The sequence below is a fragment of the Geotrypetes seraphini genome, chromosome 4 (genome assembly GCF_902459505.1).
Source record: "Geotrypetes seraphini chromosome 4, aGeoSer1.1, whole genome shotgun sequence".
NCBI lineage: Eukaryota > Metazoa > Chordata > Amphibia > Gymnophiona > Dermophiidae > Geotrypetes > Geotrypetes seraphini.
The window spans coordinates 22,296,948-22,322,432 of record NC_047087.1 but is presented as its reverse complement, the minus strand read 5'-3'; the positions used below and the strand labels follow the sequence as shown (position 1 = coordinate 22,322,432).

Here is a 25,485-nt window from a genome sequence, read left to right as displayed (position 1 = left end):
GTAAAACTGTGACTGAGTTCAAAGAAGCGTGGGATGAACACAGAGGATCTAGAATCAGAAAATAATAGTAAATATTGAACTACGGCCTATACTGGGCAGACTTGCGCGGTCTGTATATGGCCGTTTGGGGAGGATGGGCTGGAGAGCGCTTCAATGGCTGGGAGGGTGTAGATGGGCTGGAGTAGGTTTTAACGGAGATTTCGGCAGTAGGAACCCAAGCACAGTACCGGGTAGAGCTTTGGATTCTTGCCCAGAAATAGCTAAGAAGAAAATATAAAAAAAATTTTAAATTGAATCAGGTTGGTCAGACTGGATGGACCATTCGGGTCTTTATCTGCCGTCATCTACTATGTTATTATGTATATGTTATGTTACTATCAATTTCAAAAAGATCTTAAAACCCACTTATTTAAACAATATAATATACATTATTGATTTTCATATTATCAGTGTAGTTATAATTACTTTTAATCTTTTTATCTATACTTATTTTAGTTTATATTGTGATTTTTTTATTCATTAGTTTTAATGCTTGTATTAGTTACTTAGATTTTATTATGTACGATATTATTATATTGTATGCTGAGTACCTATTGTGTAAACCGCTATGAACTGCTGGTTAGGCGGTATATAAAAATAAATTATTATTATTATTATTAACTGTTGGTTGGGGATCGACATCTCGCTGCCTCTTTTTTTGTCCTGAGATAATGAGGGACATTTTCAGGGCTGATTATGGCCACGATGCATAGAGCTGTGAAAAATAATTATTTTCACTTATTGAGAGCAGACATGTTCAGCTTCTTAAAGTATCTTAATGTTTTAAAAAATGTTTTAAAGTTTTCTCTTTGTTTTTCAATTGCAGGGCCCTCGCACATGAAAAATTTACCAAGTGAGTGTTTACAAAAAAGTGTCTCTCTGCGCCTCAGGAGTAGATTCTGCTGTGTATATTGCAACTTGTTCAGTAACATTGTCCGCTACAGAAATGTTGAATTGGCATGCACAGGTAGATAAAGTTCTCCCCTTGTAATAGCAGATGACATTTACATAGCAAATGAGGCAGCTACTGCAGGAGTTCAGAGAAGCTAAGGACCTTAGAGAACAACAGAGCTCGGAAACCGGTGATCTTTAGGAGCTCTGTTTGTGTACTCCTTAGCATGGACGTCCAGAAACACGCACTTTGTTGGGAGTTTTTGAGATGTGGCAGCCTCCTAGATTCTTAAGATCAGAGGGAATGTTTCTGTTAACAACAGATGAATTAGCAAAAGTGCATCATGCTAATATGAGAGCATTTATAATATCAGTTGCAGGTGCATCCGTTACATTAACGGATGCTAGAATAGATGTATGTTTCTGTCTTTCTTTCTTTCTCTCTCCTTGGCCGCTTTCTGTCTGTCTTTCTTTCTTTCTTTGTTGTCTCTCTCTTTCCTTGGCTGTCCACCACCACCCCCTCCCTGCTCCCCCTGTTCAGCAGCAGCCCTCCTCCATTCCTTTTACCCCCCCCTGTCCAGCAGCACCTCTTACTTGATCCCCCTGTCCAGCAGTAGGCCTTCTCCTTTCCCTGCTCCCCCTGTCCAGCATCCCCCCCAAAGCAACCCTCTTTCCCTCTCCCCCTCCACTTCTTAGCAGCATGGGACACATGATTGCTGTCTGCCCCCTCAGACCAAAGCAGCCCCATTTCCCTCTCCCCCTCTACTTCTTACCAGCATGACACAAACCGCCACTTCTTACCACCTCGCAGTCGTTGCTGACACAAACCGCCGCTAAATTCTAAGCGCAATCCACCCAAAGCCATGCCACAAGCCCGCCTCCAATCAAATTCAGCACGGAGGTACACATCACGCTGTCAGGGAACACAACGTTGTAAGTGCGCATGTGCGCTTAGGGGTTTTATTATAGAGGATGAGTTGACAGGACAGTTTCTGATCTTCAAAAATTTAAGAAACTGCTGAAAATAACTTTGTGGAGGCATTCTCTTGATTGAATTGTGATTCTGAATGTAAATGCTTTAGTTCAGGGGTGTCAAAGTCCCTCGAGGGCCGCAATCCAGTCGGGTTTTCAGGATTTCCCCAATGAGAATGCATGAGATCTATTAGTATACAATGAAAGCAGTGCATGCAAATAGATCTCATGCTAGTCTAAAGAATCCTTTATATAAAGCGCTATTCCTCCACCCTTCTTGTGTGTCCTGTCCCTCCTGTAGAGTTTGTACCCTGGTATGGCCACACCCCATTTGTTGTCGTCAGTCCACCACGTTTCTGTGACTCCTATTATGTCCAGGTCCTTTGTACTGGCTATGACTTCTAGTTCTCCCATTTGGCTCTTAGGCTCCTAGCATTAGTGTATAGGCAATTTAAGTCCTTCCTATCCAGTATCTCTATCCCCCCCCCCCCCCCCACACCATCACTTGTGTCCAACTTCTCTCCCTTTCTGTTCCTTCCCTCCCTAAATCCCATTGTCCATCATCCCTCTTCCTCTCCTCTATTTTCAGACCCATTATTTCTTCCCCCCCCCAAAGTCCGGCATATGCACGTATCTTTGATTCCCCCCCTCCCTCACTCCTTCCCTCCGTGTACTTCTACACCAGGGCCCCCCTCCCCTGGTCTTTCCCCCCCTGAAGGCCTGCACCCCACCCCTAAAGGCCTGCCTGTCCACCCTGAAGGCCTGTGCCACCATCCCTGAAGGCCTGTTTCCCCCTTGAAGGCCTGTCCCCCCCTTGAAGGCCTGCATCCCCCCCGAAGGTCTGCCTGCCTGTCCCCCCTGAAGGCCTGTCCAACCCCCCACCCCGAAGGCCTGCCTGCCTGTCCCCACCCCCTTGAAGGTCTGTCCCCCCTGAAGCCCTACACTCCACCCCTGAAGGCCTGCCTGTCTCCTCTGAAGGCCTGTACCCCCCTCCCCTGAAGGACTGCCCCCCCCCCAGAAGGCCTGCGTGTTCCCCCTGGCCTCCCGGAATCAATTTTCCTAATTTCAGCAACCTGCAATAAGATCGCTGGCGCTAGCGATCTTTGCAAGCTGCCATACGGCTTCGGAGTGTCTTCTCTCTACTGCAGTCCCACCTCTCCTCTGATGTCAGAGAAGGGGCGGGACCGCAGCAGAGAGAAGAGAGCTCCGAAGTCATACGGCAGCTTGCAAAGATTGCTAGCACCAGCGATCTTATTGCAGGCTGCTGAAATTAGGAAAATTGATTCCGGGAGGCCAGTGAGGAAGACAGATAGCACAGCAGCGGGAGGCCAGCGGGTAAGCCACTTCCCGGCTGACCCTCCTCACTCGCCCTCTAAAGCAGGAGTTGCAGGCCAACAAGAGGCAGTGCTGCCGCTCCTGCTTTAGGGGGGGGGGGGGGGTCAGTCAACAAATCAGGAGGCCGATTTTTTTGTTCTGGTAAATCGATTTGAATCGATTCACCCGAAGTGAATCGGTTAGAATCAGGCAGCACTACTCTTTGCCCACCCCTCAGTCAAAGGCATGCAAAGCAAAAAACTATATGACGGACTATTAGCAATGCCTAGGCCAATTCTTTTGTAAACCGCCTAGAACTGAAAGGTATTGGCGGGATAGAAGACACCAATGTAATGTAATGTAATCTCCTCTTCCTATAGGCTAAGGCTCTTTATACCTGCTTTGTGAGGTCTTAGAGCTTTATGATTTTAGAAACATGATGGCAGATAATTGCCAAATGGATCATCCAGAGTATCCACTTTCTTCTCCTCTCCCTATTGGCTAAGGCTCTTAACATTTGCATCTCCTCTTCCTATAGGCTAAGGCTCTTTACACCTGCTTTGTGAGGTCATAGAGCTTTATGAATATGGAAACATGATGGCAGATAAAGGCCAAATGGCCCATCCAGAGCATCCACTATTTCCGCCTCTCCCTATTGGCTAAGGCTCTTAACATTTGCATCTAAACATTCCTGACTCCCCAAATCCTAATGCATTTTCCAACTATCAACCTTATAATCTCCCTGGGAATGCCCAGGCCAGTTCTTTTGTAAACCGCCTAGAACTGAAAGGTATTGGCGAGGTAGAAGACACCAATGTAATGTAATGTAATCTCCTCTTCCTATAGGCTAAGGCTCTTTACACCTGCTTTGTGAGATCATAGAGCTTTATGATTATAGAAACATGATGGCAGATAAAGGCCAAATGGCTCATCCAGAGCATCCACTATCTCCTCCTCTCCCTATTGGCTAAGACTCTTAACATTTACATCTCCTCTTCCTATAGGCTAGGGCTCTTTACACCTGCATTGTGATGTCATAGAACTTTATGGTTATAGAAACATAGAAACATTTGCATCTAAACCTTCCCGACTCCCCAAATCCTAATGCATTTTCCAACTATCAATCTTATGATCTCCCTGGGAATGCCCAGGCCAGTTCTTCTGTAAACCGCCTAGAACTGAAAGGTATTGGCGGGATAGAAGACACCAATGTAATGTAATGTAATCTCCTCTTCCTATAGGCTAAGGCTCTTTACACCTGCTTTGTGAGATCATAGAGCTTTATGATTATAGAAACATGATGGCAGATAAAGGCCAAATGGCTCATCCAGAGCATCCACTATCTCCTCCTCTCCCTATTGGCTAAGACTCTTAACATTTACATCTCCTCTTCCTATAGGCTAGGGCTCTTTACACCTGCATTGTGATGTCATAGAACTTTATGGTTATAGAAACATAGAAACATTTGCATCTAAACCTTCCCGACTCCCCAAATCCTAATGCATTTTCCAACTATCAATCTTATGATCTCCCTGGGAATGCCCAGGCCAGTTCTTCTGTAAACCGCCTAGAACTGAAAGGTATTGGCGGGATAGAAGACACCAATGTAATGTAATGTAATCTCCTCTTCCTATAGGCTAAGGCTCTTTACACCTGCTTTGTGAGATCATAGAGCTTTATGATTATAGAAACATGATGGCAGATAAAGGCCAAATGGCTCATCCAGAGCATCCACTATCTCCTCCTCTCCCTATTGGCTAAGACTCTTAACATTTACATCTCCTCTTCCTATAGGCTAGGGCTCTTTACACCTGCATTGTGATGTCATAGAACTTTATGGTTATAGAAACATAGAAACATTTGCATCTAAACCTTCCCGACTCCCCAAATCCTAATGCATTTTCCAACTATCAATCTTATGATCTCCCTGGGAATGCCCAGGCCAGTTCTTCTGTAAACCGCCTAGAACTGAAAGGTATTGGCGGGATAGAAGACACCAATGTAATGTAATGTAATCTCCTCTTCCTATAGGCTAAGGCTCTTTACACCTGCTTTGTGAGATCATAGAGCTTTATGATTATAGAAACATGATGGCAGATAAAGGCCAAATGGCTCATCCAGAGCATCCACTATCTCCTCCTCTCCCTATTGGCTAAGACTCTTAACATTTACATCTCCTCTTCCTATAGGCTAGGGCTCTTTACACCTGCATTGTGATGTCATAGAACTTTATGGTTATAGAAACATAGAAACATTTGCATCTAAACCTTCCCGACTCCCCAAATCCTAATGCATTTTCCAACTATCAATCTTATGATCTCCCTGGGAATGCCCAGGCCAGTTCTTCTGTAAACCGCCTAGAACTGAAAGGTATTGGCGGGATAGAAGACACCAATGTAATGTAATGTAATCTCCTCTTCCTATAGGCTAAGGCTCTTTACACCTGCTTTGTGAGATCATAGAGCTTTATGATTATAGAAACATGATGGCAGATAAAGGCCAAATGGCTCATCCAGAGCATCCACTATCTCCTCCTCTCCCTATTGGCTAAGACTCTTAACATTTACATCTCCTCTTCCTATAGGCTAGGGCTCTTTACACCTGCATTGTGATGTCATAGAACTTTATGGTTATAGAAACATAGAAACATTTGCATCTAAACCTTCCCGACTCCCCAAATCCTAATGCATTTTCCAACTATCAATCTTATGATCTCCCTGGGAATGCCCAGGCCAGTTCTTCTGTAAACCGCCTAGAACTGAAAGGTATTGGCGGGATAGAAGACACCAATGTAATGTAATGTAATAAATCTTTTTACTTTGGTGAGGTCATCCTTTGGACCGATGAAGGAGGCTTCCTTAACGGACATCACCTGTCTGAATTGTACTTGACTATAAAAATTAAGAAATGTGAATAGCATTTGTTATCAATTACAGAGTCCTGTTAGACAATGCAATTGCCTATGTTTAAAAATAAATATAGCAGCTTCTTCTAACTTTCAGGGCTCCTTTTACTAAGGTGCGCTGGCGATTTTAGCGCCCGCTAAACCCACGCTACGCTTCTAGAACTAACGCCAGCTCTGTGCTGGCGTTAAGGTCTAGCATGCGCGGCAATTTAGCACGCGCTATTCCGCGCGTTAAGGCCCTAACGCACCTTCGTAAAAGGAGCCCTCAATGTTACAATCTACGTATATCTATATGTGGCTTTATTTATGACCATTTTCTGTCGCTAAGTAAAAGTAAAGTCCTGGATGCCCAATACAAACAACTGGGTAATAATCGAACAAGAAGTTGTTCCTAAAGATCCGTAATTTGCAAAAACCACCAATATAGGAACAAACAAAAGTACTTTAAATACCTTTTAAACTTGAGTGGCGCTCAGAATCCAAGATGGAATGAAAAAACTTGATGTGGGGAGCAACGCTGTCTGAACATTTAAGCTAAGTCATTTTTTGAACTCACGTTTTTTGAAGTCACTAAGATATCGGATATTTATTTCACTATATGGATATTAAAATATTTATGAGCATTCTCAAAAGGCATTTTTAATTACCTTTTACTTCTCAATGGTGCAATGATAGATTCTGTAAGAAGCTCTTTAGGGGTTTGTTCCCCACATCGAGTTTTTTCATTCCATCTTGGATTCTAAGCGCCACTCAAGTTTAAAAGGTACTTTTGTTTGTTCCTATATTGGTGGTTTTTGCTAAGTAAAAGTATCCATTTTGTATAACATCCATTTCTAAAGGACAGCACAAACTGTTTAATTTCGAAAGTTCTCTGTAATGTCGCTGTCCGTATACAGTCTCTTCCCCTGTAAACCGCTTTGAGCTGTTTGTGGTATGGCAGTATATAAAAATAAAGTTATTATTATTATTATAAGTTGATCCAAATATAAGTCGAGACCCCCATTTTTCTTCCCAAAAAGGAGGAAAATGGTTGACTCGAATATAAACTGTGCTTGAAAGTATTCCATAACTAAAAGAAGGAATACTTTCAAGCAAATTTCATCTATTTTTTGATAGAGTAAGTAGTCGAAGACATTTTGGATTGAGTGTTGACTCAAATATAAGACAGGGGCTTAATATTCAAGTGCCCTGCCAGGAACTGCACCCAGCGCCCCCTTCCTCACTCCCTCCCCTTCCAGACTCGGCACCCAGCCCCTCCCCCTCCCTGCCAGGACTCTGCAACCAGCCCCCTTCCCTCCCTGCCCTACCCTGCTAGGCTTTGCATCCAGGGGGATGTGGAATCAGCCAGCGGCCTCGAACAGAGCAGGAGGGTAGGAAGATCGCTCCTTCTCCACGCACTAGCTGGCTACCAAGGACGTGAAAGATACATGGGGGAGGTGGGAGGGAGGTGTGGTTATCAATTTTGGCAGGCACAGTTGGCAGAAGGGATTCCTCCAGTCCCATTCACCGTGAGGCTGCCGAGGGAGGGGAGGGTTGGATCGTCCAGGACGGGAGACGAGGGAATCCCTCACGTCCCAGCCCACTGCTGGACCACCGGATCTTGCGGTAGGCCCTGTGGAGGCCTGCAATAGGTCTGGGAAGGGGGGTGGGTAGGCGATGGCCTGAATATAAGCCGAGACCCCCCAGTTATGAGCCATTTCTTTGGCCCCAAAATCTCAGCCTACATTCAAGTATATAAGGTATGTTTGTTTTTATGTGAACCGCTTAGATTTAAGCGGGTTAGAATTTCTTTTAAATAAAACCATCTGCTCCCAACATCCCTCCTCAAAACAAGCCGCAAAGAGAATGTTGTTTGAAAATGTAGACAGATCCTAATGCCTGATTTGCTTTACTTCTAGGGAGCTGAAATATGTTATTCAGAGATTTGCAGAAGACCCAAGACAAGAGGTGAGACAAAGAGGCTGAAATGGTCCAAAACATGAAAGCATGTGCGCAGATAGGAGTTGGAGCTCTGATTTGATGTTCCTGTATGTGTTGGAACACTGCAGAGAACATTAAAAGCCTTATTTTGAATTGCATTTTTGTTCCTGATATAGGGGAACCACAAAGCTCCAAATCCAAGGGGGAAAAGGGGTCCAGTTCCCCCTCCCTTTACAGAGCCGCACTAGCATTTTTAGCGCTGGCCGTCACAGTAACAGCTCCGACACTCCTATGAGAATTCCTATGAGCGTCCGAGCTGTTACCGCCATGGCCAGCGCTAAAAACCCTAGCGCGGCTTTGTAAAGGAGGGGGTGTATGCAGAGAGATATGGTCCTTACAGAAGACATGCCTATATGGAATGTGCACTCCCCTCCCCCTCCCCCCAAATAGAAGAGTGTATATTGGCACAATAAGAACTTGCAGCCTTAATGCTCTTGACTTTACCTTTCAGGTCCACTCGTGTTTGTTGAGCGTTCGATCCGGCAAAGATGGCTGGTTCCAGCTCTACAGCCCAGGTGGCGTGGCATGTGACGATGACGGAGAGCTCTTTGCCAGTATGGTAAGTGTTTTTAGTTCATCTTTGTAGAAACAGTAGCCAGGACCCAACCAAGGCCTTGGCTAGGTCAACTTGCTCATGCTTGCATGGAAACATCATGACAACCTGTAATAAATTTCAGCTAGATTCTAGCAGGAGTTCTATCGGCTACTTCAAGTCCTCATAGGTGCTGTTCGATGGCGGAGTGCACACTTAAAAGATGCAAATTGTAAAACGCTGCAATCTGCACACGTCTGTCGACAACTTAAGCTCTTTTACAGTGAGTTAGGAGATTCAAAAACATCTAAATACTTCACACCTACCCTATAAAGTACAGAACAACAACAACAAAAAAAGAAAAACGGGTAGTGTTTCTCATTTCACTCCTTCAAATTGAGTGAAATCACTCCAACTGTTATACAAAAAGCACTTTTTCCTCACACCAAAGTGACTTTTAAGAGTAATTACTCAAAATCTTTTTTTCTATATCCCATGCACTAGGAAGTTTTTCTAAAACTTGGAGAACTACAGTTAATTAACCAGGAGAGGAACATCAGAAATTTAATTCAGGAAAATGGATCATGGGGGTCTCTTATAGCACACAGCTATTTCAGAACCCTCTTCACCAATCCCGATCTTTTTTTTAATCATTTGTTCATCCTCCCCAACTCCCTATCTATCTGAATTCTTTTTCATTTATTTTATAATCCTGACTTTGTGAGTTAAATAATTGTTCATATAATGATTCAAAATGATGTGTGATCGTGGCACCAAGATCCCCCCTCTTCAAACCCAGCAGTCAACCAAAAAGAGGGAGAAAAAGCCTCAGACCAATGTAGCAGCATAGAGCCAAAAGGCACAAATCAAAACTGCCATCGATACTTTCACTGACAAAAAAACTCCCTCACAGAACAGCTCAGGTTTAGAAAAGGGCAAAGTCACCCGGAGGCACGTTCAAGGACTTAGCTGACAAAAGACAACTTGAGCTCCAACGCTGTCACATCTTCTCCAATCTTCCCAACAAGCGACCTTGTTTCACCAATGTTTGGCTCATCAGGGGAACCAACAATACAGCCTTGAAAAGTGCAGCCACGCTGAGACCAGCGTTAGAACTTAAGTCGTCTTTTGACAGCTAAGTCCTTGAACATGCCTCCGGGTGACTTTGCCCTTTTCTAAACCTGAGCTGTTTTGTGACGGAGTTTTTTTGCCAGTGAAAGTATCAAAAGCAGTTTTGATTTGTACCTTTTGGTTCTATACTGCTACATTAGTCTGAGGCTTTTTCTCCCTCTTTTTGGGTGCATGCTGGGTTTGAAGAGGGGGGGGGACCTTGGTGCCACGATCACACAACATTTTGAATCATTATATGAACATATTATATGTTGTGCGTCCTCGTCTAATTAGTTAAATAATTGTAAAACGTTCCATAGAAAATTACAACAAGGTATCCTAGCAAGTAATATCAATCCCGTGTGAAAGTGCACTTATCTGTTCCACTTATCTGGGAAGAGGGAGGGGTGGGTGGGGTGGGCGGGAGACAGAAAGGTGGCAGAGCAGTTTTAAATGTCTTTATAGTGGGAAAGAAAGCCCAGATCTCTGGTAGGTGTCAAAATACCTTATCATTTTGATGTCAAAGGTTTTACGTTCTTGGATTGTCTTAAAGGTCCCTATTAGTATTCTCGCCATAAAATCATTGGTGCAGCGGTCAGTAACCTAAATTTGTAATTTATCCCTTGCTAGTGCAGTTGACGTTTGCAGGAAAGTGTCAAGAAATACCTTGGTCACCTCATCTGTATAATCCTGCTCTCTTCTCTCCGTTCCCTTGCAGGTTCATATTTTAATGGGATCATGTTACAAAACGAAAAAGTTCCTGCTTTCTTTGGCTGAAAACAAACTGGGGCCCTGTATGCTGCTTGCTTTAAGAGGCAATCAGACAATGGTTGAGGTAAGACCCTCAATAATGTTAAACTACAGGCAGTCCCCGGGTTAAGAACGAGTTACGTTTTTATAGCTATTCCTAAGTCGGATTTGTATGTACAGTGGTGCCTCGCATAACGAACGCCTCGCACAGCGAACGCTGCGCACAACGAACTTCATGTCTTGCTTCCTACAACGAACTTCGTTTCACACAACGAAGTCGCCCGAGCTGCATCCTTCCGCGCAGGCACTGCGCTTAACTGCCCTCTCTCCGCCTGGCTCCCTGTGCAGTGGCGGACCGTCGGCTCGCAGGGGCCCAGCGCCTACTGCTGATGCGTTGGGGGGGGGGCGGAGCTACTCTCGCCGCTTCCCCGATGCTAGAAAAAAAAAAAAAAATGAACAGTTAAGTCCCAGTTTTGCCGCTGAGACTCTGCCCTCTCTCACTGTAAAATTAGACTCTACTTAGTCTGTCTTTAAATTTAAAAAATGTGTGTTGTTTTAAAAAACAATTATGTTTTTAGATGTATCTAAATAAAAATAATAACCAAAAATTTATCTTTTTTTATGTCATCTTAGCATATTTTATGCTACAGAACGAATTATTTTTTTTAACATGTATTGTTATGGGAAAACGCGTTTCACATAACGAACTTTTCGCATAACAAACTTGCTCCTGGAACCAATTAAGTTCGTTGTGTGAGGCACCACTGTAACTCAGAACTTGTAGATTTTAACATTCATGCTGCTTCCCTCTGCTCCCAGCTGACAAAAGGGCCTGTTGTCCCTACCAGTGTTCCCTCTAAGGTACAGCATGCGCAACCACACACTGGTTTTAATGTGGCCATGCATCATGCCTGAATTTGCTACAAGAAAAGTGTATTTATTTATTTAATTTTCTATACCATTTTCCAAGGGGAGCTCAGAGCAGTTTACATGATTTTATTTAGGCATTTTTTTCCCTATCTGTCCTGGCGGACTCACAATCTATCTAATGTACCTGGGGAGTTCTCGAGAACGTGAACTCTCAGGCCTTGAGCTTGCGCACATGCTCAAGGCCCAGCACAGGAAGCAGATCTTCGGGCACCGGCAGGACATGCTGGTGTCGGTGCCAGTGTGGAGGCTACACTGAAGTAAGAAGAGGGTTCGGGTGGGTTGGGGGACCTCAGGTCGCGGCGGGGGGGGGGTGCCTGATGGCGGCGGGGGGGTGTCCGATGGCGGTGGGGGGGGGGTGAAAGTTCGCGGGGGGGCCTTCGGGGGGAGCAATGCCGGTTATCCCAGGACAAGCAGGCAGCATATTCTTAACGCATGGGTGACGTCACCGACGGAGCCCCGGTACGGACATTTTAACTAGAAAGTTCTAGTTGGCCGCACCGCGCATGCGCAAGTGCCTTCCCGCCCGACGGAGGAGTGCGTGGTACCCAGTTTCTTCGTTTCTTTTTGCCTTCCCGCTCGCGTTATTTTCTTGTTTTTTTTCTCTTTTTCCCTCTTCGGATTCTCTTTTTTCTTCGATTTAAAAAAAAAAAAAAAAAAAATCTCTCGATTTCTCTATTTTTTTTAATCCGGCCCAAGCGGGGCCTGTTGTCACCATACAGGCCTCCGGTTTTGATTTTGCGGAGGCCGTGTTTCCCTTCATGCCCCCTCAACCGGGCTTTAAGAAGTGCCAGCGGTGTGCACGCCCGATCTCTCTCACTGACCCACACAATTGGTGCCTACAGTGTTCGGGTCCAGAGCATCGGGCTGACACCTGCACCCGCTGTGCCACTCTTAAGAAACGCACATTAAAAAATCGGCAGATCCAGCAGAACATCCTTTTCGGTACCGGATCTGCTATGGAACCTGCTGCGACATCGACGGTACCGCAAAAGGCGGCACCGACTACTTCGACGACGCCCGATCCTTCCTCGGGGTCGCTGGCACCAGGTAAGCCGGCTAAGAAGCCTTCCACCTCCCTGGAGCATCCACCGGCCACAATGGCGACGCCGGTCCTCCCAACCTCACGCCGACCCCGCAAACGCTCCGCCCCGATCTCGGTGAGTGCCTCGTCATCGGCCTCCTCATCGCCGGGGCGTGGAGCAGCACCTATGGAACCGAAAAAGAAAAAAGCGGTACCGGTGCCACCCCTGGATGACCGCATCGCGGCCATACTCCAAGACAAATTACAGGAACAGCTGCAGCACCAACTCCAGCACCTGTTACCGACCCTCTTGGCACCACTTCTTTCGGTACCAGACCGGCCCGAGCCTCGCACCATCCCACCGGTGTCCACCCCCTCGGTGCCGCTCAACACTTCCATGCCAATCCTCTCGGCTGAACCACTCGGTTCTCATCCTGTGGTACCGACCCAATCTGAGGCCGATCCTCCTCGGGACCAGGAAGGGCACCGCTCTCCCCGGGACCGAGAACGGCACCGCTCTTCCCGGGACCGGGATCGGCACCGGTCTTCCTCTCCCGGTACCGCCTCAATGCGCTCCAGCAAGTCTCTTTCTAAGACCCGCCACACTGAACCTCCCACCCAGACATCTCGGCGTGCGCACACTGATATCAGGGACCCGGACTTATGGGAAGAATCCCCACCCGGTACCGATGATGAGGCTTCATCAACGGACGAAGAACCCTCGATGGCCGATACCAGTTCCAAACCTGAACAGTCCTCATTCACAAAATTTCTAAGAGAAATGTCAGCGGCTCTGTCTATCCCTTTGGAATCCGACTCTAAGAAGTCTCAGGCTTTCCTTGACGCCCTGGACTTCGAACAACCCCCCAAAGAATTTTTAAAGTTACCCGTCCACGACATCTTACGGGAAACTTTTTACAAAAATTGGGAAAACCCTCTCACGGTACCGGGTGCCCCTCGAAAACTGGATAGTTTATACAGGGTCATTCCTATCCCGGGGTTCGACAAACCTCAACTACCCCATGAATCCCTTCTAGTGGAGTCCACCTTAAAGAAAACCCAGGGCTCCAGTGTTTATGCCTCCACCCCTCCTGGCAGAGAGGGCAGAACGATGGATAAATTTGGCAAGCGCCTTTATCAGAATTCCATGCTTGCCAACAGGGCTAATAATTACACCTTCCACTTCTCCTTCTATATGAAGCATTTGGTGCAACAACTCTCCTCCTTACAAAAGTACATCCCTGAGCGTAAGGTCCCGGTTTTTCAACAAATTTCCAGTTTGCTCCAACTCCGGAAATTTATGGTGCGATCCATTTATGACTCTTTTGAGCTGACCTCTCGAGCATCTGCCATGGCTGTTGCCATGAGGCGCTTGGCCTGGCTGAGAGTTTCTGACCTCGATATTAATCACCAAGACCGCCTGGCTAACGCACCTTGTCTTGGTGATGAACTCTTTGGGGAGTCCCTGGACTCAACTACCCAGAAACTCTCGGCACACGAGACCAGGTGGGATACCCTGATCAAACCTAAAAAGAAGACTCCACCTGCTTGCCCCTACAAACAGCAGTCTTCCTACCAACGCAGGTTCTCGGCCAGACCTCTCAACCCGCCTCAACAACAACAACCTCGCCGGCCTCGTCAGCAGCACCACACTCAGGCACGTTCACAGTCTCATCAACCTGCCAAGCCTCTCCCGCAGTCGAAACCATCTCAGCCCTTTTGACTCTTTTCTCCAGGGCATAGCCAGTCTCCCACCATCCTTGCCTCTGCCTCAGCCGATAGGAGGACGTCTTCAACTCTTCCTCAACCGTTGGGAGGTCATCACATCAGACCTGTGGGTCCTCAACATCATTCGCCACGGCTACTCTCTCAACTTCCAGACTCTTCCACCAGACAATCCTCTCATAGAGTCTGTTTCTCACTCCTCTCAACCCCCCCCTCCTCCTGAGGGAGGTCCAATCCCTCCTTATTCTCAATGCCATCGAAGAGGTACCCCCAGACCAAAGGGGTCAGGGATTCTACTCCCGCTACTTCCTGGTTCCCAAGAAGACAGGAGACCTCCGTCCCATCCTCGATCTCCGGAACCTCAACAAGTGTCTGGTCAAGGAAAAGTTCAGGATGCTCTCCCTTGCCACGCTTTACCCTCTTCTCTCTCATCACGACTGGCTATGTTCCCTAGACCTCAAAGAGGCCTACACTCACATTCCAATCCATCTGACTTCACGTCGCTACCTCCGATTTCAGGTACAGCACCACCACTATCAGTACAAAGTGCTACCCTTTGGCCTCGCATCATCGCCCAGGGTTTTCACCAAGTGCCTTATTGTGGTGGCGGCCTTCCTCAGGTCTCACAACCTCCAGGTGTTCCCATACTTGGACGATTGGTTGGTGAAAGCTCCTACGTCTCCGCTTGTGCTACAAGCCACTCAACACACCATCTCTTTCCTCCATCTTCTGGGGTTCGAGATCAACTACCCCAAGTCGCATCTGCTTCCCACACAGCGACTTCAGTTCATTGGAGCCGTCCTCGACACCACTCTGATGAGGGTATTTCTCCCCTCAGACCGCCAACGGACCCTGCTCCATCTCTGCCATCAGGTGCTCCTTTGTTGCTCTATTCCTGCTCGGCAAATGATGGTCCTCCTGGGCCACATGGCCTCGACGGTCCATGTGCTTCCTCTGGCACGACTCCACCTAAGGACACCTCAATGGACTCTGGCCAACCAATGGTCACAGACCACGGATCCTCTTTCTCATCCCATCTCTGTGACATCGTCTCTTCAGCAATTTCTTCAATGGTGGTTGACCTCCTCAAATCTTTCCAGGGGTCTACTCTTTCATCTGCCCCCTCACTCCATGATCATCACCACGGATGCCTCCCCCTATGTGTGGGGAGCTCACCTGGGAGATCTTCGCACCCAGGGTCTCTGGACCCCTCAGGAGCGTCTACATCACATCAATTTCCTGGAACTCAGAGCCATGTTCTATGCTCTCAAGGCCTTCCAGCACCTTCTCTACCCTCAGGTTCTTCGCCTGTGCACAGACAACCAAGTCGCCATGTACTACATAAACAAACAAGGCGGCACCGGATCTCCCCTCCTCTGTCAGGAGGCCATCCGCATCTGGACCTGGGCCACGGCCCGCAGTCTCTTCCTCAAGGCCGTCTATATCCAGGGCGAACAGAACTCCCTGGCCGACAATCTCAGCCGCATCCTTCAACCTCACGAGTGGACCTTGGATCCTCCCACACTCCACTCCATCTTTACTCTCTGGGGCACTCCTCAGGTGGACCTCTTTGCAGCTCCTCACAACCATCAGCTGCCCCAGTTCTGCTCCAGACTCTACTCTCCTCATCGACTGGTCGGATCGGTTCCTCTATGCCTTTCCTCCACTGCCTCTGATGTTGCGGACGCTATTCAAACTCCGCAGGGACAGAGCCACCATGATTCTCATCGCTCCTCGGTGGCTTCGCCAACACTGGTTCTCCCTCCTGCTCCAGCTCAGCTCCAGGGAGCCCATTCCTCTTCCTGTGTTTCCTACTCTACTTACGCAGCAGCATCAGTCTCTACTACATCTCAATCTGTCCTCGCTCCACCTGACAGTTTGGTTTCTCTCGGGCTGACCTCTCCAGAGAATCTGTCTCAGCCTGTCCGTCGCATTTTGGATGCCTCCAGGAAACCGGCCACCCTCCAATGTTACCATCAGAAGTGGACCAGGTTCTCCTCTTGGTGTCTTCTACATCACCACGATCCCACCTCGTTGGCGGTGGAAACTGTACTGGACTATTTGCTCTCTCTCTCCGACGCTGGCCTCAAGTCTACCTCAATCAGAGTCCACCTCAGTGCCATCACTGCGTTTCATGAGCCTATCCTCGGAAAACCTCTCATGGCTCACCCCCTGGTTTCCCGGTTCATGAGGGGCCTCTTCAATGTCAAACCACCTCTGAAGCCTCCTCCAGTCGTCTGGGACCTGAATGTGGTTTTATCTGCCCTCATGAAACCTCCTTTTGAGCCTCTTGCCACAACTTCGCTCAAATTTATTACATGGAAGGTGCTTTTCCTCATTGCCATCACCTCTGCCAGGAGGGTTAGTGAGCTACATGCACTGGTTGCCGACCCACCTTTCACTGTTTTTCACCATGACAAGGTGGTTCTGCGTACCCACCCTAAATTCCTTCCCAAGGTGGTCTCCGACTTTCACGTCAACCAGTCCATTGTGTTGCCTGTCTTTTTCCCTAAGCCCCATTCTCATCCTGGGGAACAGGCGTTACACACGCTGGACTGTAAGCGTGCCCTTGCATACTACCTTGACCATACCAGGGCCCACTGCTCGTTCCCTCAGCTCTTTTTGTCCTTCGACCCTAACCGCCTAGGTCGTCCTGTCTCTAAACGGACGCTTTCCAACTGGCTTGCTGCCTCCATTGCGTTCTGTTATGCTCGGGCCGGTCTCTCACTGGAAGGTGCTGTCACGGCCCATAGGGTCAGAGCTATGGCTGCTTCTGTGGCTTTCCTCCGTTCCACGCCCATTGAGGAAATCTGCAAGGCTGCCACTTGGTCCTCAGTTCACACATTCACTACTCACTACTGTCTGGATACCTTCTCCAGACGGGATGGGCACTTCGGCCAATCTGTGTTACACAATTTATTTTCCTAATGGCCAACCATCCCTCCTCCCTCTCTATTAGCTTGGAGGTCACCCATGCGTTAAGAATATGCTGCCTGTTTGTCCTGGGATAAAGCACAGTTACTTACCGTAACAGGTGTTATCCAGGGACAGCAGGCAGATATTTTTACGACCCACCCACCTCCCCGGGTTGGCTTCTTAGCTGGCTTATCTTAACTGGGGGCCACGCACTCTTTAGATCAGTGTATCCAGTGGCGTGGCAAGAGTAAGTTGGGCCTGGGGCAGTAGTGCTCCTCCCCTCCCTGTTCCTTCCAGACTCCCCCCCCCTGCTGCGCACGCGGCCCCCCTTCCCTTCCCCCTGCGCCTTTTTAATTTTCCAGGCGACAGCAACAGCATTAACTTGCTGCCCGTGTCAATGTCGACTCTCCCTCTGACGTCAATTCCTAGGTGCGGATCCTGGAAGTGACATCGGAGAGAGGCGACACCAATGCGGGCAGCAAATTCGTAATGCTGCCTGCGGGGACGTTGACATGATGATGTCATACATGCATGCGATGTCATCGCGTCAATGTCCACGCACTTTCGGATGCCTTGAGCCGCAGGCACCACGTTTAGGGTGCCACGGCTTTGCAAAGTTTGCGAGACACCGCTCTAGATAAACAAAAGCCTAGACGAAACATTGCAAAACCAACACAGGTGCAGGCGTGAGAAGGAACAGCGTTAACGTGCGTAATAAAATCCCTTACAAAAAGGATCCCACTCCCAAAGCAGCATCAAATCTCCACACAGCAGTAATCCAAACAGTATTACTTACAGGATCAGAAATTATAAGAGCCAACAGAGAAGGCCCGCAGGTCAACTTTCTACAAAGTTTCAAAACCTCAATAAAAAGTCTCAAAAGCAAGTGTAAAGCTAAAATGCTTAATCAAAACCCTAAAATGCTTAATCAGAATCCTAAAAAAAGATAACTAATACTGCTTTCTTAATGATTAAGATACTAAAAAGTCCCGATTTGATTCCCAAGGCATCGATTTTGGGCCCACGCTAAAAATCAGAAAAAAGGTTGGTTCCAAATAGAGCAAGCTTTGACAACTCGAAATTGCAAAAAAAAAAAAAAAATCGCTATTACATTACATTACATTAGTGATTTTTATTCCGCTTGTACCTTGCGGTTCAAAGCGGATTACATAAGAAGAGAACTGGACATTTCCAGGAGGGTACATGACATTGGAGAATACAGATTGAGGGTATAGACATAATAACATTGGAAGATAAATCAGGTTGCATTACATTACATAGCAAATTGTCAGTTTTCATACGTTGGTAGATAGTCTGTTTCGGTAAGATGATTTAGGTTCCAGGTAGCTTTGTTGGCTTTTTTTTTTTTTTTATTGGTCGATTGAGGGTATGATGCCAGGGAGTGCGCAGAACCTGGTCGGTGTAAGTGGAAGAGGAGAGGGAGATTATGAAGATTGAATATGGTATTGAACAGCAGTGTTTTGATTTCTTGGGAAGAGGAGAGGGAGATTAGGTAGATTGTATATACTTTTTGAATAGCATCAGTGTTGTTTGTATATATTTTGTTGTTTTTCTTGTGTTGCACTTTGTTCAGGGAACGCGCTCTTTAAATGTGATGTAACATAACATCATGATACTTAATCTACTTTATGCCGTCTCCGGAGGTTTTTAGGCCAGTGTAGGACTTTGATGAAGTAGGTTGGCTTAACTATTAATAAACTCATTACTGTGACTTGAACTGAAATGTCGCTGTACACATGAGATGTTCAAAACATTGTTATAAATATGGCAAGGAACCATTTGTTTTCTCCGAGCAATATGATTTGTTTATTCAAATGCAACCATTGAGCCTCTAGCATAAGAACATAAGAAGGGCCTCTGCTGGGTCAGACCAGAGGTCCATCGTGCCCAGCAGTCCGCTCACGCGGCGGCCCAACAGGTCCAGGACCTGTGTAGTAGTCCTCTATCTGTACCCTCTATCCCCTTCTCCTTCACAAAATTGTCCAATCCCTTCTTGAACCCTAATAACGTACTCTGTCCTATCACAACTTCTGGAAGTGCATTCCAAGTGTCCACCACCCGTTGGGTGAACAAAAACTTCCCAGAGCTCTGTGGTGGTATTACAATACAGAGTTAATACTGGCATAATTATGCTATAATCAATCATCCTACTGATGTTTCTGACACATTGATCATCCTACTGATATGCACACGTTTATACCAAATCAATCGTCCTACGATCGGTAGCATGGAATATTGCTACTTCTTGGGTTCTGGTCAGGTACTAGGGCTACTGGGCTTGATGGTCCATTGGGTTGGCCCAGGAAGGCTATTCTTATGTTCTTATGTATACACACATATACGAGGTTTACTACTATAGCTAAATACGCTATATTTATATACCTCCTAAGGAGGTATGTAAATATATGAGGGGTGCTGAAAAGTTCTCAGCCCATCCAAGAAGAGATTGATGTGGAGAGAGGTTTGTATGTGACCATATTATGGGTCAGCTCAGCACTCTTGGCTCATGGGAGGATCGGAACTTTGGTGATTTGGAGCGTGAACTGCGCTTTTCCCCTATCGGTCAAGCAGGAGTTAACTTTTGTAACCGAGTAGAGAATGACCCTGGGACAAATTTCTCCCCGCCCCCCGTGAATTTTGTCCCCTGCCCCTGCCCCATTCCTATAAGCTCTGTCTTAACCGCACAAGCCTTGAACACTTATGATTTTAAAGGGTTTGAGGCTTGTGCAGATGAAGACGGAGCTTGCAGGAACGGGGCAGGGACAGGAAAAGAACTCGTGGGGATGTGACGGAAAAATGAGTTCCCGCGGGGATGGGGAAAAATGTGTCTCCTTGTCATTCTCTATTAAACAGAGGAATGTAGGAAGGGGGGTGTTACAATCGGCACTGATAAATGCATTATTCTTGAAGTTGCTGTCTTGTTTTATCCCTAGATTCTTTGTCTGATGCTTGAATATAACATCATTGAGAACAATGACACTCAACTTCAGATCATCTCCACCTTGGAAAGCACTGACGTGGGAAGGAGGATGTATGAACAGCTGTGTGACAGACAGAGGGAATTAAAAGAGCTGGTAAGTCACCCACCCAGCAGTGTTTTCTGTGGCCAGAAGACCGGCAGCCTTCCCTAATACACAGAAGTAACGAATGACACGGGGACAAATTTTTCCCCGTCCCCGCGGAAGCTCATTTTCCTGTCCCATCCCCGTGAGTTCTTTTCCTGTCCCTGCCCCATTCCTGCAAGCTCCGTCCTCATCTGCACAAGCCTCAAACACTTTAAAATCCTAAGTAGCAACATTCTAGAGCTCAGATTGTGATGTCATAATGCCTCATTCCACCAATGCCTAAGCTCCGTCCTCATCTGCATAAGCCTCAAACCCTTTAAAATCCTAAGTAGCAATATTCTAGAGCTCAGATTGTGATGTCATAATGCCTCATTCCACCAATGCCTAAGCTCCTTCCTCATCTGTACAAGCCTCAAACACTTTAAAATCCTAAGTAGCAACATTCTAGAGCTCAGATTGTGATGTCATAATGCCTCATTCCACCAATGCCTAAGCTCCTTCCTCATCTGTACAAGCCTCAAACACTTTAAAATCCTAAGTAGCAACATTCTAGAGCTCAGATTGTGATGTCATAATGACTCATTCCACCAATGCCTAAGCTTCATCCTCGTCTGCACAAGCCTCAAATGCTTTAAAATCATAAGTGTTCGAGGCTTGTGCGGTTAAGGCAGAGCTTATAGGAATGGGGCAGGGATAGCGACAAAACAGTCACTGGGACGGTGAAATTGAGTTTCTGTGGGGATGGGGACAAATTTGTTCCTGTGTCATTCTCTACATAGAGGAACCCAGAACATGGGGTCCAAAGGTTCTGTACAGCGAGATAATAGTATGCCCTATGAAAATGAGTTTCTGCGTCTGTACCTGTGTGAAGTTGCCAGTTTCAAGCCCCCACAAAATTCTGTATATGGTGCCAAAATAAAATGAGGACTATTCCATAGATGATGCTCTGAGATGGGCATTTTTTAAAAATAGAATAACATTCCGTGCCAGGATCCACGTCCAGTTTTGGGCACGAGGATTTCCACAAACCAAAACCCGATGTACATCCTCACTCCTAAATTAGCTGCAGATCTGCCTAGGTCTGTAACTGTGTGCCCAAGTTCCAGGAACACCCTTGACCTGCCCGTGATTTGCTCGTAGAAATCTACACGCGCTTCTTTATAGAATAATGACTAAAGATGTGCACATAAATTCAACTTATTGTCAATTACCACTGACAATTGTTTGCGCCCAACTGTTGCTGCTAATTGTCTCATTATATAGTAGAATTAAATTGCACGCCTGCCCAAATTTGCATGTGTAGTTTTTAGCATCATGTATAGAATTAGGTGGGATGGGGGTTATTGCCTCGTGGTGCTGTGGATTCAGGGTTGTGGTTTATAATTTCGTTTTCTTTTTCACATTGCAGCAGAGAAAAGGTGGACCCACAAGATTAACACTGCCATCCAAGTCTACCGTAAGTTCTGTTTCTTAATAGACATCGCTGGGGGCCTTCAAGTAATCCTTTCTTCTAGAACAGTGGTCTCAAACTTGCGGCCCGGGGGCCACATGCGGCCCGCCAGGTACTATTTTGAGGCCCTCAGTATGTTTATCATAATCACAAAAGTAAAATAAAACAGTTTCTTGATCATATGTCTCTTTAGCTATAAATTACAATATAATTATTAAAACTTAGCCAAAAGGAAAGATTTATAAACTATAAAGAGTTTTACCTCATGCAAAATTGTCAATTCTTTAATAAGACATTAACTATTTTTTTCTGCGGCCCTCCAAGTACCAACAAATCCAAAATGTGGCCCTGCAAAGGGTTTGAGTTTGAGACCACTGCTCTAGAACCTGATTTTGGTTACTCAGTATTTCAGTTCTCATTGCTGGGTATTACAGTATAGAGGCCGACTGAAACTGCTCTTTTAGGTTTTGGCCAAAACTGAAACGTCAGCCGAAACTTGTCGCCTAGTTTCTGCCAAAACTGAAACCGAAAGCTAAGGTTTGGTTGCATGAATGCAAACCAGTGAGGCCCGATGGGGATTGTCAGAGCAGCCCTATACTAAACCCACCCGAGACTATTCCCAGGAACTGTGAGCATAGGCTGACAGCTGGGAGAACCATTTAACAAATACTTCTCTCAACAAGTTTGGAATGTTTAGGTTCCCAAGACAATGCAGATATATTCAACAGAGCCTGGAAATTCTTTAGAATCACCCAAATAGTATCCAAGCCAGAATATATGTAATAATTTAAATACACTTCTCCCTCGTCATTCGCGGGGGATACGGGCAGAGCCGGACCGCGAATGCCGAAAAACTGCGATTATCCGGCTCTGACCCACCCCCACCTCCCTGCCGCCTTCCCGGCCTTACCTGGTGGTCTAGAGGGCTTTCGGGGCAGGAGCGATCTTCCTACGCTCCTGCCTCGTGCAGATCGCCATCAGGAAATGGCTGTAGGGAGTTCCCGACGTAGTCTCGAGAGACTACGGGAACTCCCAGCAGCCATTTCCTCATGGGCGATCTGGACGGGGCAGGAGCGTAGGAAGATCGCTCCTGCCCCGAAAACCCTCCAGACCACCAGGTAAGGCCGGGAAGGCGGCAGGGAGGAAAAAAAGATAGATTTTTTTAACATTAAGACTGTTTTTTTTTTTATTTTCCCACTCCCCAGAAAAAATCGCGATTATATGAAACCACGAGTGCAGGATCTGCGAATGGGGAGGGGGAAGTGTAATGAAATGCCATAGTTTGCTTCCAAGCTAAAATAGCCTCTATACACATGGACCTCAACTAATGAAAACTGAAACATAGGGCTTCTTTTACAAAGGTGCGCTAAGCGTTTTAACGTGTGCTAACCGCACGCTAAATGCCTTTTTTTTTTTTGTAAATCATGTTTATTGAGGTCAACCAAAGGAAGAAAGGGCATACAAGAAATACAAATGCAGCCGAGTAATATACAGGCATAGAAGTCGCACACTAAATGCCTTTTTTTTTTTTTTTTTGTAAATCATGTTTATTGAGGTCAACCAAAGGAACAAAGGGCATACAAGAAATACAAATGCAGCCGAGTAATATACGGTTCATAGGCAACAACGCGGAAGACAACTGAGCGTAAGACGGAGGTGCGCGCCGAAGAAAATTACTGTTTTTAGGGGCTCCGACAGGGGGTTTTGTTGGGGAGCACCCCCAGTTTACTTAATACAAATCGCGCCGGCGTTGGGGGGGGTTTGGGGGGTTGTAACCCCCCACATTTTACTGTAAACTTAACTTTTTCCCTAAAAACAGGGAAAAAGTGAAGTTTTCAGTAAAATTTGGGGGGTTACAACCCCCCAAACCCCCCACAACGCGGTGCGATCTGTATTAAGTAAAGTGGGGGGGTTCCCCCCACGCCCCCCCCCCCGTCGGAGCCCTAAAAACAGTAATTTTCTTCGGCGCGCACCTCCGCGCTGCGCTCAATTGTCTGCTTGCGCCTTTGTCCCGGCGCGCTTTTGACCTGACACCGTAATATACAGGCATAGAAGTCGCACGCTAAATGCTAATGCGTGCATGTGAGTCCATGGACGCATTAGCACGCGCGTATATTTAACGCGCGCTAAAACGCATAATGCACCTTAGTAAAACATGGGGGTAAAAGCCGCAGTGTTTCTACAATGGCTGACTTTTTGCCACATTTGCAGTAAAGTCCCATTTCAAACTGCCCCTTCCTCTGTAACTGCACCACTGCCCTAAAACTGGGCATGTAACGGAATAGAGTTCTTGGGAAGCAATTGTATTTCCTGGACTGAAAATGAAGAGAAGCGTTTGTGCCTTTTACATCTGCAGTGCAAAGGCTGTTATTGTTTGGCGAGAGCATTGCAAGCCAGTGCTGCTTCACAGGGAATGTTGCGTAAGGACAGGCACGCGGAATGCAGGCAGCACAGAAGGTCCCGCCTGCTCTCATTTCTCTGGTCTATGCTAACAAAAGAATATTCTTCCAATTAGTGATATTTAGGGCCTCTTTTACAAAGCTGCGCTAGCGACCCAGAAGCCTATAGAGATTTAAAGGGCTTCGGGGCAGTTGTCACGCAGCAGCCGCTAGCGTGGCTTTGTAAAAGAGGCAGTTACTCTACTTGATCTAGTTTTTATATATATTTTTTTTATTTTAAATTTATACTGCCAAAAATCTCAGCAGTTTCCAAAATAACATTACATTGGTGTCTTCTATCCCGCCAATACCTTTCAGTTCTAGGCGGTTTACAAAAGAACTGATCTGGGCATTCCCAGGGAGATTATAAGGTTGATAGTTGGAAAATGCATTAGTATTTGGGGAGTCGGGAAGGTTTAGATGCAAGTGTAAAGAGCCTTAACCAATAGGAAGAAGAGATGCAAATGTTAAGAGCCTTAGCCAATAGGGAAAGGAGGAGTTAATGGATGCTCTGGATGAGCCATTTGGCCTTTATCTGCCATCATGTTTCTATAATCCTAAAGCTCTATGACCTCACAATGCAGGTGCAAAGAGCCTTAGCCAATAGGGAGAGGAAATGCAAATGTTAAGAGCCTTAGCCAATAGGGAGAGGAGATTACATTACATTACATTGGTGTCTTCTACCTCGCCAATACCTTTCAGTTCTAGGCAGTTTACAAAAGAACTGGCCTGGGCATTCCCAGGGAGATTATAAGGTTGATAGTTGGAAAATGCATTAGTATTTGGGGAGTCGGGAAGGTTTAGATGCAAGTGTAAAGAGCTTTAACCAATAGGAAGAAGAGATGCAAATGTTAAGAGCCTTAGCCAATAGGGAAAGGAGGAGTTAATGGATGCTCTGAATGAGCCATTTGGCCTTTATCTGCCATCATGTTTCTATAATCATAAAGCTCTATGACCTCACAATGCAGGTGCAAAGAGCCTTAGCCAATAGGGAGAGGAGATTACATTACATTACATTGGTGTCTTCTACCTCGCCAATACCTTTCAGTTCTAGGCAGTTTACAAAAGAACTGGCCTGGGCATTCCCAGGGAGATTATAAGGTTGATAGTTGGAAAATGCATTAGTATTTGGGGAGTCGGGAAGGTTTAGATGCAAGTGTAAAGAGCTTTAACCAATAGGAAGAAGAGATGCAAATGTTAAGAGCCTTAGCCAATAGGGAAAGGAGGAGTTAATGGATGCTCTGGATGAGCCATTTGGCCTTTATCTGCCATCATGTTTCTATAATCATAAAGCTCTATGACCTCACAATGCAGGTGCAAAGAGCCTTAGCCAATAGGGAGAGGAGATTACATTACATTACATTGGTGTCTTCTACCTCGCCAATACCTTTCAGTTCTAGGCAGTTTACAAAAGAACTGGCCTGGG

At 46.3% G+C, this 25,485-nt stretch overlaps 1 protein-coding gene across 2 annotated transcripts in view; it reads left to right on the top strand.

The window, feature by feature from the left end:
* CMIP (c-Maf inducing protein) overlaps window positions 1–25,485 on the top strand; it is a 317,564-nt gene that overhangs the window by 276,058 nt on the left and 16,021 nt on the right. For both annotated transcript variants that reach the window (XM_033942720.1, XM_033942721.1), the window contains 6 exons: window positions 866–892; window positions 8,020–8,068; window positions 8,553–8,660; window positions 10,462–10,578; window positions 20,040–20,180; window positions 21,580–21,627. In XM_033942720.1, the coding sequence (XP_033798611.1) occupies window positions 866–892; window positions 8,020–8,068; window positions 8,553–8,660; window positions 10,462–10,578; window positions 20,040–20,180; window positions 21,580–21,627 (490 nt within the window). The remainder of the gene's footprint in view (window positions 1–865; window positions 893–8,019; window positions 8,069–8,552; window positions 8,661–10,461; window positions 10,579–20,039; window positions 20,181–21,579; window positions 21,628–25,485) is intronic.